Here is a 16,579-nt window from a genome sequence, read left to right on the forward strand (position 1 = left end):
CTGTTTGTGCCTGCACAAATTGCTCAATGCATGCTCCAAAAATGCACCAGATTTATGTATTCATTCTGGGGTGGGGTAGGGAGTTGTCTTAACAGCTGTTTCAGCAAGTCAAATCTTCCAGCATATATATTTTAAATGACTGTTGTTGGTTTTTTTTTTGCGGTATTCATTTCTCACAGCCTGGAGCTGAATCCAGCGCTCAGATTTAGCTGGAAAACCTACTTTCTTAAGGATTATCTCTTTTTTAAAAAAATTCACATCCTGCTTTTAATTTTAATATTTTACTCATTCCACCACCTCTCTGTGGAGCTTTCTAAATTTGATAAATAAAACAAAAACCAAAGGTACTATGTTTTTGTTTTTTTTTTGGCATGCCCAGCTTGGGGGGAAGTTAGTGAAATCTTGCAGTTCGTGGGTTTATCTTGGTTCGTGATAGCGGCGTTCTGATTTTGCGGGACAAGCCAGCGTGCCTCCCCATTGCATAACCCGCAGATCTTTCCCTTGGTTTGCGTATTTTATTTAATTGTTTTTTTTCCTCCCTTTCGGCTGGAGCCTGTAACGTTGTCCCTGCCCACTGCTGAGTGTGCGCAGGGAGAGAGATGGGCATAAAAAATAAGCCAAGGGACAAAGGTTAAAAATGCAAAACAGTTGATAGGAACTAAAAGAGAAAAAAAATCCAGCTCACTTGGAGAGAAGGAGGGCAACATGAAAAACTAGTTTAAAACAGCTGCATTGAGTGTTGTCTTGTCGCTCGGGTCTCTTAAAACTTTGAAGGTACCTTTGCGTTTCTCGGGCAGCATGGATGAATCAAAGGGAGAAGAAAGTCCAGGCATGAGATATCATATGCTTCAAAGGTAATAAATTATTAGCGAGACACATTTTTCCGATCTGATTTTAGATGGATCGCTTGGGGGGGGCAGTTTTGATATAGAAATTTGGATGACTTGTGTTTTAAATGTTGACGGAATTAACATTCGTGGAACTTGAGAATTGATTCCTGGTAGTTTTTATTCTTCATTTTTGGGTGGGGAGAGATATAGGTAGTCCTCGACTTAGGACCACAATTGAGCCTAACCTGTCTGTTGTTAAGTGAGGCATTTGTTAAGTGGCTTTTGCCCCGTTTTACGACCTTGCTTGACAACGTTGTTTAAGTGAATCGCTGCAGTTGGTAAGTGAGTAACTCGGTCGGTAAGTGACTCTGGCTTGCCCCCTTGACTGTGCTCATCCAAAGATCGCAAAAGGGGATCATGTGACCTTGGGACACAGCAACGGTCGTAAGTATGAATCAGTTGCCAAGATTCTGAAGTTTGATCACATGACCCTGGGGATGCTGCAAAGATTGTAACTGTGACAAAGGGGTCATAAGTCACTTTTTTCCAGCGTTGTGATAACTTCAAATGGTCACTAAATGAGCTGTTGTAAGTCGAGGACTATCTGGTTACCTTGCCCCTTGGAATTTCTCCATGGGTTTGGAAAGGAAGGTGTGGAAAAGCTTTTCAGGCTTGAAAAGAATGGTTGAAAAAAATGAATGTAGGCACTTTAACTTTGCAGGCAAACAGAGTAACGGATAACAGAGTTGGAAGGGACCTTGGAGGTCTTCTAGTCCAACCCCCTGCTCAGGCAGGAAACCCTAGTGCTGAAACAAGTGTGTGTGCATTCGCGGGCACCAGGGGTGGGATCCGGCTGCTGCTACTGCTGGTTTGCTTAGGGGCGCTGTGGGTGCGCTTGTTGCGCACTATGCGCATAGGCGCGGTACCAAAAAAACCAAGATGGCGGCACCTACGGCACCACTGGGAGAACCAGTTCAGGGGCGTGGCAGGCCGAGTTACTACTTACTCGGTCGAACCGGTCCGAACCGATAGGTACCCACCTCTGGCACACACATGTGCCAGAAACCAGAAGAGCAGCTGCCCAGTGCGCTTGCGCATACCAGGAAAATGATCTTCCAGTTTCCTGAAAGTGCATTCACACTGGCTATCTGGCCTTCCAGTTTCTGGTGCGCATGCACACGTGAAGACTATCTGGCCGGTGTCCATGCGCGCGGCGGAAACCGGAACAGCAGCCACACGATGCGCATGTACGTGCCGGGAAGATGATCTTCCGGTTTCCAGCGCATGTATGCGCACTGGCCACCTGATCTCCCAGTTTCTGGCATGCGGGCATGTGGGAATACCAGCTGGCTGCGGACATGCATGTGCTGGGAACTGGAAGATCATTTTCCCGGCATGCGCATCGGGTAGTGCCGGAACCCGGAAGAGCAGTGGGCAACGGCTTGCGTGCCCGGAGAGATGGTTCTGCGTGACATTTCCGGCAAGCGTGCCATAGGTTTGCCATCACGGCCCTATACCATTTCAGACCAATTGCTGTCTAATCGCTTCTTAAAAACTCCCAGTGTTGGAGCACTCACAATGTCTGGAGGCCAGTTGTTCCACCGATTAATAATTATTCTGTCAGGAAACTTCTCCTTAGTTCTAGGTTGCTCCTCTACAAAGAGACATGTTGTTCCTGGTTTGGAAGAACAAGACACTAAGGCAGAGGGCAAGTGTCTTCCTCTAAGTTTCGCCCCGTTTCTACTTTAGTTTTCGTTTCTGAATTGTTTTGCAAGGCGAAATGGTTTTTATTGTGTGGTTTGTGGTTGCCTGGAGCTGCCTAGTCACATATAGGAGATGGCTGGTTATAGAAATTGGAAAAAAAAAAGAAGGTGTCCTCAACATACAACATACATTTATTTAGTGACTGAAGTTACAACAATGCTGGGGGGGGGGAAATGACTTAAAACTAGTCCTCAAACTTACAACCGTTGCAGCATCCGCATGTTTCATGGGATTGTTCTGACCGAGGCTTCCCAAGAGCCTGAAGCAGACTCCTTGTCCTGACAAAAAACCCTTTTATTAATTTGCTGTGAATTCTGCTCATTCACATCTAGCAAAGTTTTTCAAGGGAGGATTTACAGTCACAGACCTTATCTGGCTTGGAGAGCTGACAGGCCAATATCTGCAAAACTTGACAAGGAGTCTCGGAGGGTCACAGGCCAATTAAGCAAATGAATTGTCTCCTGCAAACTCCACTCCCCTTTCGCTCCTCTTTTATTTCCTCTGGGAGGGGCCATTCATCGTCCACCTGTGGCCTTACTCCAAAGTCGACCTCTGTTCTTTAGCTGTTCCCTTCATCTGGCGACTCTGCACATTTGCACACTGGGAACAGGCTCCAGCTGTTCGTCTGCCTCACTGATGACTGACTCCGAAGGCAGCTGATAACTTATCAGGGCCCTGGCCCCCTCTCTGCCTCTGACACAGAGCCCTCATCAGAGCCTTCCCCAGACTCCAGGACTGGCCCAGGTTCCTCCCCAACCTCCTCACTGTCTGAATCTGCTGCCAGCTCGACTGGCCGTTGGTGGGCCACAACAATGATCAAAATTCGGGTGCTTGGCAGCCAATAGATATTTTAGCATCGTGATGTTATGTCGCTGCCATTTGCAATCTCTTCCAACAATCAAAGTCAATGGGAGAAGCTGGATTTGCTTCATGAGCAAGTGGTTCGCTTAACAACCGTAGTGATTCACTTAATAACCTTGGAAAAAAAGGTCGTAAAATGGGGCAAGACTCACTTTTAACAACTGCCTGGCTTAGCAACAGAAATTCTGGTCCCAATTGTGGTCGTAGTTCAAGGACCACCTGCAGATACAGGTAGCCCTCAGCTTATATCATTTCATTTAGTGACCGGTCTAAGTTACAACGGCACTGAAAAAAAGTGACCTATGGCCATTTCTCACACTTACGACCGTGGTTATGTGATCAAAATTCAGATGCTTGGCAACCGACTCATATTTATGATGGTTACAGTGTCCAGAGATCATGTGATCTCCTTTTGTGATCCGCCAAGCCAAGCCAATGGGGAAGCCAGATTCCCTTAACTATGCTATTAACTAAACAACAGTGACTCACTTAACAACTATGTCAAGAAAGGTTGTAAAGCGAAGCAAAACTCACTTAACACTTAACACACGTTCTCACTTAACAACAGAAATGTTGGGCTCAACCGTGGTGGTAAGTCGAGGACTACCTGGAAAGAAGCTCACTCTTCTAACGGTTTCTCTGGACTGGTGCTCTTATGGCAGGGGTGTCCAAACTTGGGAACTCTGCTGGCTGGGGAATTCTGGCAGTTGAAGTCCACAAGTCTTAAAGTTCCCAAGTTTGGACACCCCTGTCTTATGGGATATGAATGCTGGGATTCCAGCTGTGCCTTTTGGACTCAGAAGGACACAATTCGGAATTGGCATTCTTAATTTATTTCTGAAGTGTAACTAAAAAGATGTGGCTCTAACTAGTATCTAATGTATCTAATACATTATACAGGGTATAATATACCCTGTTTCCCTGAAAATAAGACCTCCCTGGATAATAAGCCCAATCGGGCTTTTGAGCGCATCCCCTGAGAATAAGCCCTCCCCGAAAATATTGCAACACAGCAGCAGCCATGAGGTGACCACGCTCGCCACCTCCTGCATCGCAAAAATAATAAGTTGTTGTTAGTTGTTGGTTGCGAAGTTGTGTCCAACCCATCGCGACCCCATGGACAATGTTCCTCCAGGCCTTCCTGTCCTCTACCATCCTCTAGAGTCCACTTAAGCTCACGCCTGCTGCTTCGGTGACTCCCATCCAGCCACCTCCTTCTCTGTCGTCCCCTTCTTCTTTTGCCCTCCATCTTTCCCAGTATTAGGCCCTTGTCCAGTGAGTCCTTCCTTCTCATTAGGTTCTCATTAATAAATAAGACCTCCGTGAAAATAACGCTTATTTCGGGAGTCAATTATTTTGACTTATTTTTGGGGGAAGCACAGTATTGCCATTGTTTGGCCATAGCATGGGAATCTGGCATTTGTTCCTGGCTTATGGAACGGCTTGCACTGATGTGAGAATCAAAGATTTCCATCTTAGCACTTTCAATCCCTAGAGTTATTGACATTATCAGCCCTGGGCAACTTTGTGTGTACCTGAAAATCATATTTGGACTCGTAACAACTGTTAGGACTTGTCCAGGCAGTTTTTCGGCTAGTTTTTCAGAAGTGGTTTGCTATTGCCTCCTTCCTAGGGCTGACGCAGAGTGGCTGGCCCAAGGCCAACCAGGTAACTTTGTGCCTAAGGCAGGACTCGAACGCAGGATCTCCTGGTTTCTTGCCGGATGCCTTAACCGCAACATCAATCTATCTCCTACATACTTTCTAGGATTGTGCAAAGGTGCTTTTTAAAAAGGCATCTGGACTTTGAGGAAGCTTCTTGGATGAGAAGCGAAACGTCTTCAAGGAAAAACAAAGTTTGCAGTTGCCTTTTGAAAAAGCGCCTTTGGGACAACCGTGACCTGGATGTCAGACAATCTCCATAGACACATGGGTGCAAAACACCATCCTCAGAACTTGGTTTGTTTCTGTTTCTCCTTCAAAATGCTAATACCTCTTGTGGCAGACTCAAGACAGTGAGGAGGTTGGGGAGGAACCTGGGCCAGTCCTGGAGTCTGGGGAAGGCTCTGATGAGGGCTCTGCATCAGAAGCAGAGATGGGGCCAGGGCCATCCGACAGTTATCAGCTGCCTTCGGAGTCGGAGATCAGTGGGGCGGAAGAACAGCTGGAGCCTGTTCCCAGTGTGAGCATGCGCAGAGTTGCCAGACAACAGCCAAGGAACAAGGGCCAACTCAGGAGTAAAGGCACAGATGGATGGTGAATGGCTCCTCCCATAGGGAATAAAGAGGGGAGTTTGCAGGAAACAATTAGTTCAATTCATTAGGGTGAAGATCTGTTCCTGACTTCTTGCCAAGTATTGTCTGCTCCAGAATGGCGTTTGGAAGATATCGGCCTGGCAGCTCCCCAAGCCTGATAAAGGTCCGTAGCTGTGAAATGTTTCAAGTTTCAAGTTTATTTGATTTATAGACCGCCCCCTCTCCCCGAAGGGATTCGGGGCGGTGTACAGGAACCACATTAAAAAACCATATACATAATAAATACCCTTAAAACCAGATTAAACCTAAAGCCCTGTACAAATTGTTAAAAATTAAAACACGCCTAAAACCAACCCATCGAATTTAAAAATACAGGCTTGGGGTGGGAAGCTGGAATTAGGCCAGGCCGGCTAAATTGAACAGGTGGGTTTTTAGCTTCGTGCGGAAGGAGCGGAGATCTGTAGTTGTTCTGATATCAGGGGGAAGGTCATTCCAGAGGGTCGGGCCCATCACAGAGAAGGCCCTTCCCCTGGGCGTCGCCTGCTGGCACAGCCTAGTGGACGGCACCCGGAGAAGTCCCTCTCTGTGTGAGCGGATCGGCCGAAGGGATGTATGGGGCAGGATGCGATCCCGCAAATACCTAGGTCCTGTGCCATGGAGCGCTTTAAAGATGATAATCAGCACCTTGAAACGCACCCGAAAAGCCACAGGTAGCCAGTGCAGCCCACGCAGGAGAGGTGTTACATGGGAGTACCTAGCGGCTCCCAAAACTGCCCGCGCGGCCGCATTCTGGACCAACTGCAGCCTTCGAGTGCATCTCAAGGGGAGCCCCATGTAGAATCTCATGAAAGACGGTTGGCCGGGACTTTGCTGGAGAGGAATTCCCTTTAACCTAAATAAAGGGTTTTTTATCAGGACAAGGAGTCTGTTTCATGACCTTGGGAAGCCTAGGTCAGAACAATACCTCTTAAAATTCCTTCCTTCTGGGGGCCCTTAAAAGATCATACACCTCTGCACAGTTTCGTATAGGATCCTAGAATGATGGTTTGTAGCTTATTATCCAAGATCTCGGGTTCAGGTCTTGGCATCTAGTGTGACATAATCTGATAAGGAAAGGATGGTGAAAGAGATCTAGGTTTCTAGTCAAATCTCTGCAGCATCTTCCGACAACTCTTTAACGGTGTTGTTGTTCTTTGTCTCCCCAGGCCAAGCATGTCCGGCCTTCACCTCATGAAACAAGGCCGGGATAGGAAGAAGGTGGACCTACAGAGGGACTTCACGGTTGCATCTCCAGCAGAGTTTGTCACCCGTTTTGGAGGGATCAAAGTTATTGAGAAGGTAAAGAATGGAACCGCCTTTCTCGATGCATAATTGTGTGATTCTTGTTATTTTGAATGCGGTAGAAACTGAGCATTGCCATGGAATGATTATGTAGGTTCTTTAAAGTCCCTGTTTAACTTAGTAAGGAATGGAATTGGAATGGAATAGAATAGAATAGAATAGAATCTTTACTTGGAATAGAGAAGAAAAGAAATCTTCATTTAGAATAGAATAGAAATCTTTATTAAGAATCGAATAGAATAAAAGCAACTTAGAACCGAGGAGAAAGTTCCTGACAGTTAGAACAATTAATCAGTGGAACAGAAGTTGCCTCCAGGAGTTGTGAATGCCCCAATAGATCCGTCTTTAAGAAGATGCTGGATAGCCATTTGTCTCAAATGGTATAAGGTTTCCTGCCTAGGCAGGGGGTTAGACTAGAAGACCTCCAAGGTCTCTTCCAACTCTGCTATTGTATTGTATTATTGTATTGTAAAATAGAATAGACTAGAAATCTTTATTAAGAATCGAATAGAATAAAAGCAATTTAGAACTGAGGAGAAATTTCCTGACAGTTAGAACAATCTAGGGGAGACATGATAGCAGTGTTCCAATATCTCAGAAGTTGCCACAAAGAAGAGGGAGTCAAACTATTTTCCAAGGCACCTGAGGGTAGAAGAAGAAGCAATGGGTGGAAACTAATCAAGGAGAGAAGCATCTTAGAACTGAGGAGGAACTTCCTGACAGTGAGAACAATTAATCAGTAGAACAGAAGTTGCCTCCAGAAGTTGTGAATGCCCCAACACTAGAAGTCTTTAAGAAGATGTTGGATAGCCATTTGTCTGGAGTGGTATAGGGTTTCCTGCCTAGGCAGGGGTTTGGACTAGAAGACCTCCAAGGTCCCTTCCAACTCTGCTATTGTATTGTACCTCCAATGTCCCTTCCAACTCTGCTATTGTATTGTATTATTGTATTGTAAAATAGGATAGACTAGAAATCTTTATTTAGAATAGAAAAGAATAAACTAGAATTTTTTATTTAGAATAGAATAGAATAGGAATAGCGTAGCATAGAGTAGTGTAGAGTAGAGTAGAATAGAATAGAATATCTTTATTTGGCCAACTGTGGTTAGAAACACAAAGAATTTATCTCCAAGGCACAAGCTTTCAGTGTACATACAAAACAACAAAGTAATAACAAGCATAAGAATGATACCGTAGTATCCGTATTCATTATTTAAATACAGGTAGTCCTTAACTTACAACAGTTTATTTAGTGACCATTCGAAATTGCAACGGCCCTGTAAAAAAAGTGACCTACGACCGCTTTTCACCCTTACGACAGTTGCAGTGTCCCGAGGTGACATGATCCCCCTTTACAATCTTCTGACAAGCACAGTCGGTGGGAAGGCCAAATTAACTTAAGAGTCGTGTTACTAATTTAACAGCTGCAGTGATTCATTTAACAATGATGGCCTGAAAGGTCATAAAATGGAGCAAATTCACTTAACAGCTGTATCACTTAGCAACCAACATTTGGGGCTAAATTGTGGTTGTAAGTTCTTTCTGTCCATTAATCTGGGCAATGTGGACATATGTCTGTGTTAGTTGGGCTAACCAGATAGTTATTTCCCAGTTTGATTGATGGTTGTAAATCTGAACCATTTTATCCTCCCCCCCACCCCTCCCCCATGTTTTTGCTCCGTCTAGGTTCTCATTGCCAATAACGGGATAGCGGCCGTCAAATGCATGAGGTCCATTAGACGCTGGTCTTATGAGATGTTCCGGAATGAGCGAGCCATCCGTTTCGTGGTTATGGTGACACCTGAAGATTTAAAAGCCAATGCAGGTGAGTTTAAGGACTATGCTATTCACGGTTCCCTCCGGAAGGATGGTGAAATAGAAATAGAAATGGGAATGAGAATGGAATGGAATAGAAAATGTGGAATAGAATGGAACAGAACAGAACAGAAAAGAAAATATGAAATGGAACAGAATGGAATGAAATAGAATAGAATTGAATAGAAAATATGGAATGGAATGGAATACAATAGAATAGAACGGAACAGAAAAGAAAATATGGAATGGAAGGAATAGAATAGAATAGAGAAGAAAATACGCAGTGGAGTAGAGTAGAATAGAAAATGTGGAATGGAATGGAATGGAATGGAACAGAACAGAATAGAAAAGAAAAGAAAATATGAAATGGAATGGAATGGAATAGAATAGAAAATATGGAATGGAATAGAATGGAATATAATACAATAGAATGGAATGGAACAGAACAGAACAGAAAAGAAAAGAAAATATGGAATGGAAGGAATAGAATAGAAAAGAAAAGAAAATACGCAGTAGAGTAGAGTAGAATAGAAAATGTGGAATACAATGGAATGGAACAGAACAGAATAGAAAAGAAAAGAAAATATGGAATGGAATGGAATAGAATAGAGTAGAATAGAATAGAATAGAAAATATGGAATGGAATATAATACAATAGAATAGAATGGAACAGAACAGAACAGAAAAGAAAATATGGAATGGAAGGAATAGAATAGAATAGAATAGAATGGAATGGAAAATATGCAGTGGAGTAGAGTAGAATAGAAGATACGGAATGGAATGGAATAGAAAAGAAAAAAAATATGGAGTAGAGTAGAATAGAAGATACGGAATGGAATGGAATAGAAAAGAAAAAAAATATGGAGTAGAGTAGAATAGAAGATACGGAATGGAATGGAATAGAAAAGAAAAAAAATATGGAGTAGAGTAGAATAGAAGATATGGAATGAAATGGAATAGAATAGAATAGAATAGAAAATATGGAATGGAATGGAATAGAATAGAAACGTTATTGTCACTTTAAATATACACAAATCAGCATACATTAAAATGAAATTTCATTGCATTCAGCTCTCAAAAGATAATGATTATGCATATGCCTTCAAACCCACACATATTACGTGACCCAGAGAAACAACACAATCTAGTTCAGATGTATACGTAGATGTCTACCAGGCGAGAAAAACGAATCTTGGGAGTTTACCAGACGGATGTCATAGGGAACACAACTGTTACAGAATCGGATAGCCCTGCTATAGATACTTCAAAAACTCCTCCCAGAGGGGAGCAACAGAATCAGATCGTGAAGTGGGTGTGTGAGGTCTCTAACAAGGCTTTGAGCTCTAAGCACATAGTGCTTATAAGCAGTATCCTGAATGACGGGAAGCAAGCTTCTTACAATCTTCTCGGCTGTCCTCACCACTCTCTGTATGGACGTTCTATCTGAGGCTGTTGCCATCAAACCAAACAGGGATGCAGTTGGTTAAAACGCTCTCAATCGTGCCTGTGTAAAGGGTGGCTCACCTTGGCTCTGTTTGTAGACATTATAAGCCCCTCCCTTTTTTTAAAGGAAAAGAAATCCCCAAAGAATTGTCCTCTCATGAATCTTAAGCTCAATTGATACACATATTTTTTTTAAAAAAAATCTGATTTGGAAATGTAGAAATTTTTAATTGAATGAGTAGTTCAAACATTCTCTCTTCTTTTTCATATTTTTAGAATATATTAAAATGGCCGATCATTACGTTCCGGTACCAGGAGGTCCAAATAACAATAACTATGCTAATGTGGAATTGATATTGGAGATTGCAAAACGGATACCTGTGCAGGTGAGAAGGTGGAAATGCAGAACTTTAAAAAATAAAGAATGTTTATCAAAGATATAGGCCGTATCTGTATATATAAAATACCAAATACCACTCACTTATCATGAAATCTCCAGAACAGTAAAGCCTACAAACTTGAAATTCAGCACGTATGTTCGTAATGGCTTCTAGGTGCTTGCTAAGAAAGGATTTTTTGAAATGACCATTGGATCATCAGTATCTTTTGTACAGCATTATATTAAAACATTGCTGCTAAGGAGTTAGATGTTCTACTCCCCCTCCCCACCTGACAGAAACTCTGTTCCAACTGTGCTTGGCCAGCGGGTGACTCATCCAGCCAGTGGGCTAACATTCTATTCCCCCTCCCCACCTGAAAAGAACTCTGTTCCAACAGCCAAATGCCTTATATTAACATGCTCTTATGCTAAGGGGTTACACATTCTACATTAATTTTCAAGCGTTAAGTGTCAAATGTATCAAGCCTGGTCATGTTTTCCTGGCAAACAATGCCTGTTAAGCTGGATTTGAACTTACATCCATGTGGTTCACTTAATAACCATTTGTGACTTGCTTAATGACCGTGGTTAAAATTGTTGAAAAATCGAATCTGGTCACGTGGTAACTCGATTTATGACTGCAATGACTTATGACCAAAATTCCAGGCTCAAAGTACAGGTAGTCCTCGACTTAAGACCACAATCGAGCCCAGAATTTATGTTGCTAAGTGAGAAATTTGTTGAGTGACTTTTGCCCCATTTTACAACTTTTCTTGCCACGGTTGTTAAGTGAATCACTGTGGTTGTTAAGTTAGTCACATGGTTGTTAAGTGAATCCGGCTTCCCCATTGACTTTGCTGGTCAGAAAGTCACAAAGGGGGATTACATCACCTGGGAAATTGCAACCATCATAAATATGAGACTATAAGTTAACAATGTCGACTGCATATAAAGAGAATTTGTACAAGATGTTTTATAGATGGCATTTTCCACCAGCAAGTTTTGCAAAGATGTTTAAAGATAAATCAGCGAAATGCTGGTAATGCCACCAGACACTGGGGTTGTATTATCATATGTGGTGGAGATGTGTAAAAGCCAATAAATATTGGATAAAAATATGTACATGGTTGGAGGAGATGATATAACAGCACATCGATCTGAAACCTGAATTATTTTTGTTGGGTATTTTACCAGAAACTTACAGTAAAGAAAATGTATATTTGATCATTCATGTAATAACTGCAGCTAGGATTGTATTTGCACAAAATTAGAAAAATGAAGAAATCCCTATGGAATGAGAATGCGATTAGGAAAATATTAGAATGTGCAGAAATGAATAGATTAACATTTGAAATTAAAGAGAAGAAACAATTTGATTATTATAACATATGGGAATTATTTGATTAATGGATAGAGAATAAATATGAAAAGTGGAAAAAAGCAGAGGAGTGAAATAGAGAAAATGTTTTAATAAAGTTAAATAAGTTAAGAAAAGGACCATTATAACATTAGATACGGTATACATTAATTTGAGTATTACGTCAAGAATAGATAAAATAATCAACATGACTGTAAATTATAATTGTTATTGTATAAAATAGTTGCCCAAAATATTTGTACTAAGGCGACACACTTTTAATGGAAGATGTTTGAATCAAAATTAAAAAAAATTAAAAAATGGAAATAAAGAAATAAATATGAGACAGTTGCTGAATTTTGATCATGTGACCATGGAGGATGCAGCAAGGGTCATAACTGGTCATTTCATTTTTTTTAAAGTGCTGTTGTAACACCGAACGGTCACTAAATGAACAGATGTAAGTCAAGGGCAAATGTATTTGTTTTAGATCTCGCAAGGAAATCTCACTTCTTCTTTTTTTTCTAATTCTAGGCTGTGTGGGCCGGCTGGGGCCATGCGTCAGAGAACCCCAAGCTGCCGGAGCTGCTCCACAAAAATGGCATTGCTTTCATGGGTAAAGTGTTCAAAGTTTGTCTGAAATAGATCCAGTTACCATATTTTTCAGAGTATAAGACGCACCGGAGTATAAGACACACCAAGATTTTGAAGAGGCAATTTTTTAAAAAAAGGTTTTGCGCACTGCAGACATCCCAAAAACTGCCCGTTTTTCACGAAAACGGGCCCATTTTTGCCAAAAAAAGGACATGCATAGCCTTTAGGAGGCTTATAGAGTGCTCCTGGAAGCTGGGGGGGGGGGCAAAAACGAGCAAAAAACGGCCTGTTTTTCACTCATTTTTGCCCTCCCCAGCCCCCAGGAGCACTCTATAAGCTTCCTAAAGACTATGCATGGCTATTTTTGCAAAGGGGTTTTGGGAGGCCCAAAATGCTGTATTCAGTGTATAAGAACCACCCAGATTTTCACCCTCTTTTTTTGAGGGAAAAAAGGTGCGTCTTATACTTTGAAAAATGCAATAGTTTATTGTTGCAAGGGGTCTCATGGGGGTCCAGTCAATGGTGGGATTCAGCTGGTGTAATAACCAGTTTGCTGAGTATGCGCTTCATAACCAGTTTGCTCCGCACATGCGCCGTGTGTTTGAAAACAGCTCTAAAACTTACCTCCTACTGCAGCCCCAGTGAGTAAAACAGATGAGGTGCGGCAATCCGCTCTGTTGCGCCTATCAGCTGGGGTGCAAACAATATAGGACAGACCAGCACAGGGGAGGGTGGGCGGGGCCAACTGACTGGCAGGACTATCAGTTCACGCGAACTGGTCCAGCTGAATTCTACCCCTGAGTCCAGCCAGAAGAAAACAGCTAACAGTTAGGAATGGAATGGCTCTTCTCATAATTGTATTCTGATGGTCCCTCAAAAGCACAGGAATGTTGAAAAGGAGGCAGCTTAAGAAGAAAATCCTGAAGAAATAGAACAAAAAAGATGTGGAGACTCTAGAAAGAGTGCAAAGAAAAGCAACAAAGATGATTAGGGGACTGGAGGCTAAAACATATGAAGAACGGTTGCAGGAACTGGGTATGCCTAGTTTAATGAAAAGAAGGACTAGGGGAGACATGATAGCAGTGTTCCAATATCTCAGGGGTTGCCACAAAGAAGAGGGAGTCAAGCTATTCTACAAGGCACCTGAGGGCAGAACAAGAAGCAATGGGTGGAAACTAATCAAGGAGAGAAGCAACTTAGAACTGAGGAGAAACTTCCTGACAGTTAGAACAATTAACCAGTGGAACAAAAGTTGCCTCCAGAAGTTGTGAATGCCCCAACACTGGAAGTCTTTAAGAAGATGTTGGATAGCCATTTGTCTGAAAAGGTATAGGGTTTCCTGCCTAGGCGGGGTTGGACTAGAAGACCTCTAAGGTCCCTTCCAACTCTACTATTGTATTGTATTGTATTGTATTGTAAAATGAGGAATAGATCACTGTCCCCAAAAAACGGTGGCTGTAGGTGGAATATCTAGGAAAGCAATTAACACAATTGAGGTGGACAATGATAAGCAGTGTGACGTTCAGTAAATCAGTCCTAGTAAATGAAAAGAACAATTATAATCTTGCTGCTGAACCTTTATTTTTTAATTTTTCCATAGGTCCCCCAAGCCAAGCGATGTGGGCATTGGGAGATAAAATTGCCTCTTCTATAGTGGCGCAAACTGCGGGTATCCCTACCCTTCCATGGAGTGGCAGTGGTAAGACATGTTCAAGGTTATGTGGCTATGGACCGAATTCTTCCATATGGCAATGTTGCTTAAAATAAACCCTAAGAAAGGATATAGGATAATAAGCAGATTTGACCTTTTTGGTGCTTTCTGAACTTGGTGGTTTTCTAGCAAACGTTTCATTATCAAACTAGGTAACGTCATCAGTGCTAGAGGGAAATGAGGAAATTTTAAAAAGTGATATAAAAACACCAAAAACCAAAACTAAAAAAAGGGTTATTTCCAGCTGCCTTCCATACACTTAGGCCTCAACGTATGACCACAATTGAGCCCAACATTTCTTTTGTTAAGTGAGTTTTGCCCCATTCTACGACCTTTCTTGCCACAATTGTTAAGAGAATCATTGCAGTTGATAAGTTAGTAACCTGGTTGTTAAGTACACCTGACTTCCCTATTGGCTTTGCTTGTCAGAAGGTCGCAGAAGGTGATCACGTGACCCCGGGGTCCTGCAACTGCCATAAGTATAAATCACTTGCCAAAATTCTGAATTTTAATCACATGATCATGCTGCAAAGGCTGTCATAAATCACATTTTTCAATGCCATTGTCACTTGCAATGGTCACTAAATGAACCGTTGTAAGTTGAGGACTATTTGTACAATTATATAATAAAACATGCTTGTTTTAATTTAACAGAAGAAAGATGATAGAAAACTGCAATTATAGAGATATAAATATCAAGTTTTTCATTTTTTCACAAATATATCAAATCAATGCATGAACAGTGTGGCAACTGGGTATCATACATTCTAATACAAATAAAACTAATAAAGTTAATCATAATTATTACACTCAATCAACATATATCTCTAATAATGACACATTTATATTAGGTTGCAGTCTGTCATTATTCAATTATCCCATGTTTTCTTTGTTATTACTTTTATTTTATTATATAAAAGTGTATACACTAATGTTCCCCCTTCTCTTATTTCTATCACTATTCTAGCTTTTAATCATGTCACCCTTTATTAAAAAAAACTTCCCCTTTCTATCCTAGCTAGCTTCTAATCATGTCACCTGCCTAGAAAAGAAAAAGAAAAAGAAAAAGAAAGAGAGGAAATGAAAAGCAAATCAGAACAAGAACCAAAAAGAGAACTCATCTATCCATCATCTCTTGCCCGCTTCAATACTTCGGTTGCTCTGCTTTTTTTGACTTGCCTCCCAGATTCCTCTCCTGAATCTTTATCTCTGTCTGTGCCTGCTTCTTAGTTATTCAATCTAGATATTTCTCTCATCTCTACCCACTTCCACTGCCTAGTTTCCAAGATTTCTGCCCAGATCCCTGTCTCCCTTTCAAACATATCTTCCAACTAAATATCAAGCAATCAAATAATAATAGCAACAGTACTGTATATGATATCATAATCTCTTAATTTGAGCGGTTTTAAAGAAGAGATTGGATAACCATTTGTTTGAAATGGTATAGGGCTTCTTGCTTGAGCAGGGGTTGGACAGAAGACCTCCAAGGTCCCTTCCAACTCCATGTTATTCCATGGACAATCTTTAGTTGGGCATGGTTTATTCTCATCTAGAAAGTGAGAGTCATTTCTGGAAATCTAACCCAAGCCTAGAAAAAAGGAGAAGCTTTGCAATGCCAGGAGATCTGAGACATACTGCTGAGAGCCAACTTCACTCCCTTCTAGCACTGATGATGTTACCTAGTTTGGTAATGAAATGTCTGCAAGGAAACCACCAAGCTCAGAGAGCACCAAAGGACCTCATTGTTCAATCCTCAGCTACAAATATTCTCTTCCTATCAAGATTTGATCCTACTTAACTTTTCAAGATCGGCTAAACTTGGCTGGATAGTAGTCCTTAGAGCAGTGATGGTGAATCGAGCATCGAGTGCTGAAAAGGGAGCACTTCATGCATGCATGCACACTTGTCTGGGCTGTGACCAGGAAGAGGAGTTGCCCAGGGGGCATATAGCGTGCTGGAAAATGTACTTCTGGTTTCTGGCATTCACATGTGTGCCGGGCAGCAAGTCTTCTCGTTAGTGCCACGTAACATGGCTGTGCCTGTCACTTTGGGCACATGTGCCATAGGTTTGCCATCACAGCCTTAGAGATAGCTTCCATTCAAGGCAGCAAGATTGGGCGATATGGATTTTGGTTCATTCTAGACTTCCGAGATGTGAACAATTGGCTCTTTTCTGCTTGCACAGAAAATTCCCCAACCGTGGATGTAACCCATTTCCCCTGCTCTTTCTT

At 41.9% G+C, this 16,579-nt stretch overlaps 1 protein-coding gene across 4 annotated transcripts in view; it reads left to right on the top strand.

Moving 5' to 3' along the window:
• The window catches only part of ACACA (acetyl-CoA carboxylase alpha), a 298,570-nt gene that overhangs the window by 45,233 nt on the left and 236,758 nt on the right, over positions 1-16,579 (top strand). For all 4 annotated transcript variants that reach the window (XM_081945356.1, XM_081945358.1, XM_081945357.1 and 1 more), the window contains exons 4-8: positions 6,915-7,047; positions 8,736-8,874; positions 10,584-10,693; positions 12,578-12,659; positions 14,238-14,336. In XM_081945356.1, coding sequence (XP_081801482.1) covers positions 6,915-7,047; positions 8,736-8,874; positions 10,584-10,693; positions 12,578-12,659; positions 14,238-14,336 — 563 coding nt within the window. The remainder of the gene's footprint in view (positions 1-6,914; positions 7,048-8,735; positions 8,875-10,583; positions 10,694-12,577; positions 12,660-14,237; positions 14,337-16,579) is intronic.

Source organism: Natrix helvetica (assembly GCF_964273705.1).
Source record: "Natrix helvetica genome assembly, chromosome: 2".
Classification (NCBI taxonomy): domain Eukaryota; kingdom Metazoa; phylum Chordata; class Lepidosauria; order Squamata; family Natricidae; genus Natrix; species Natrix helvetica.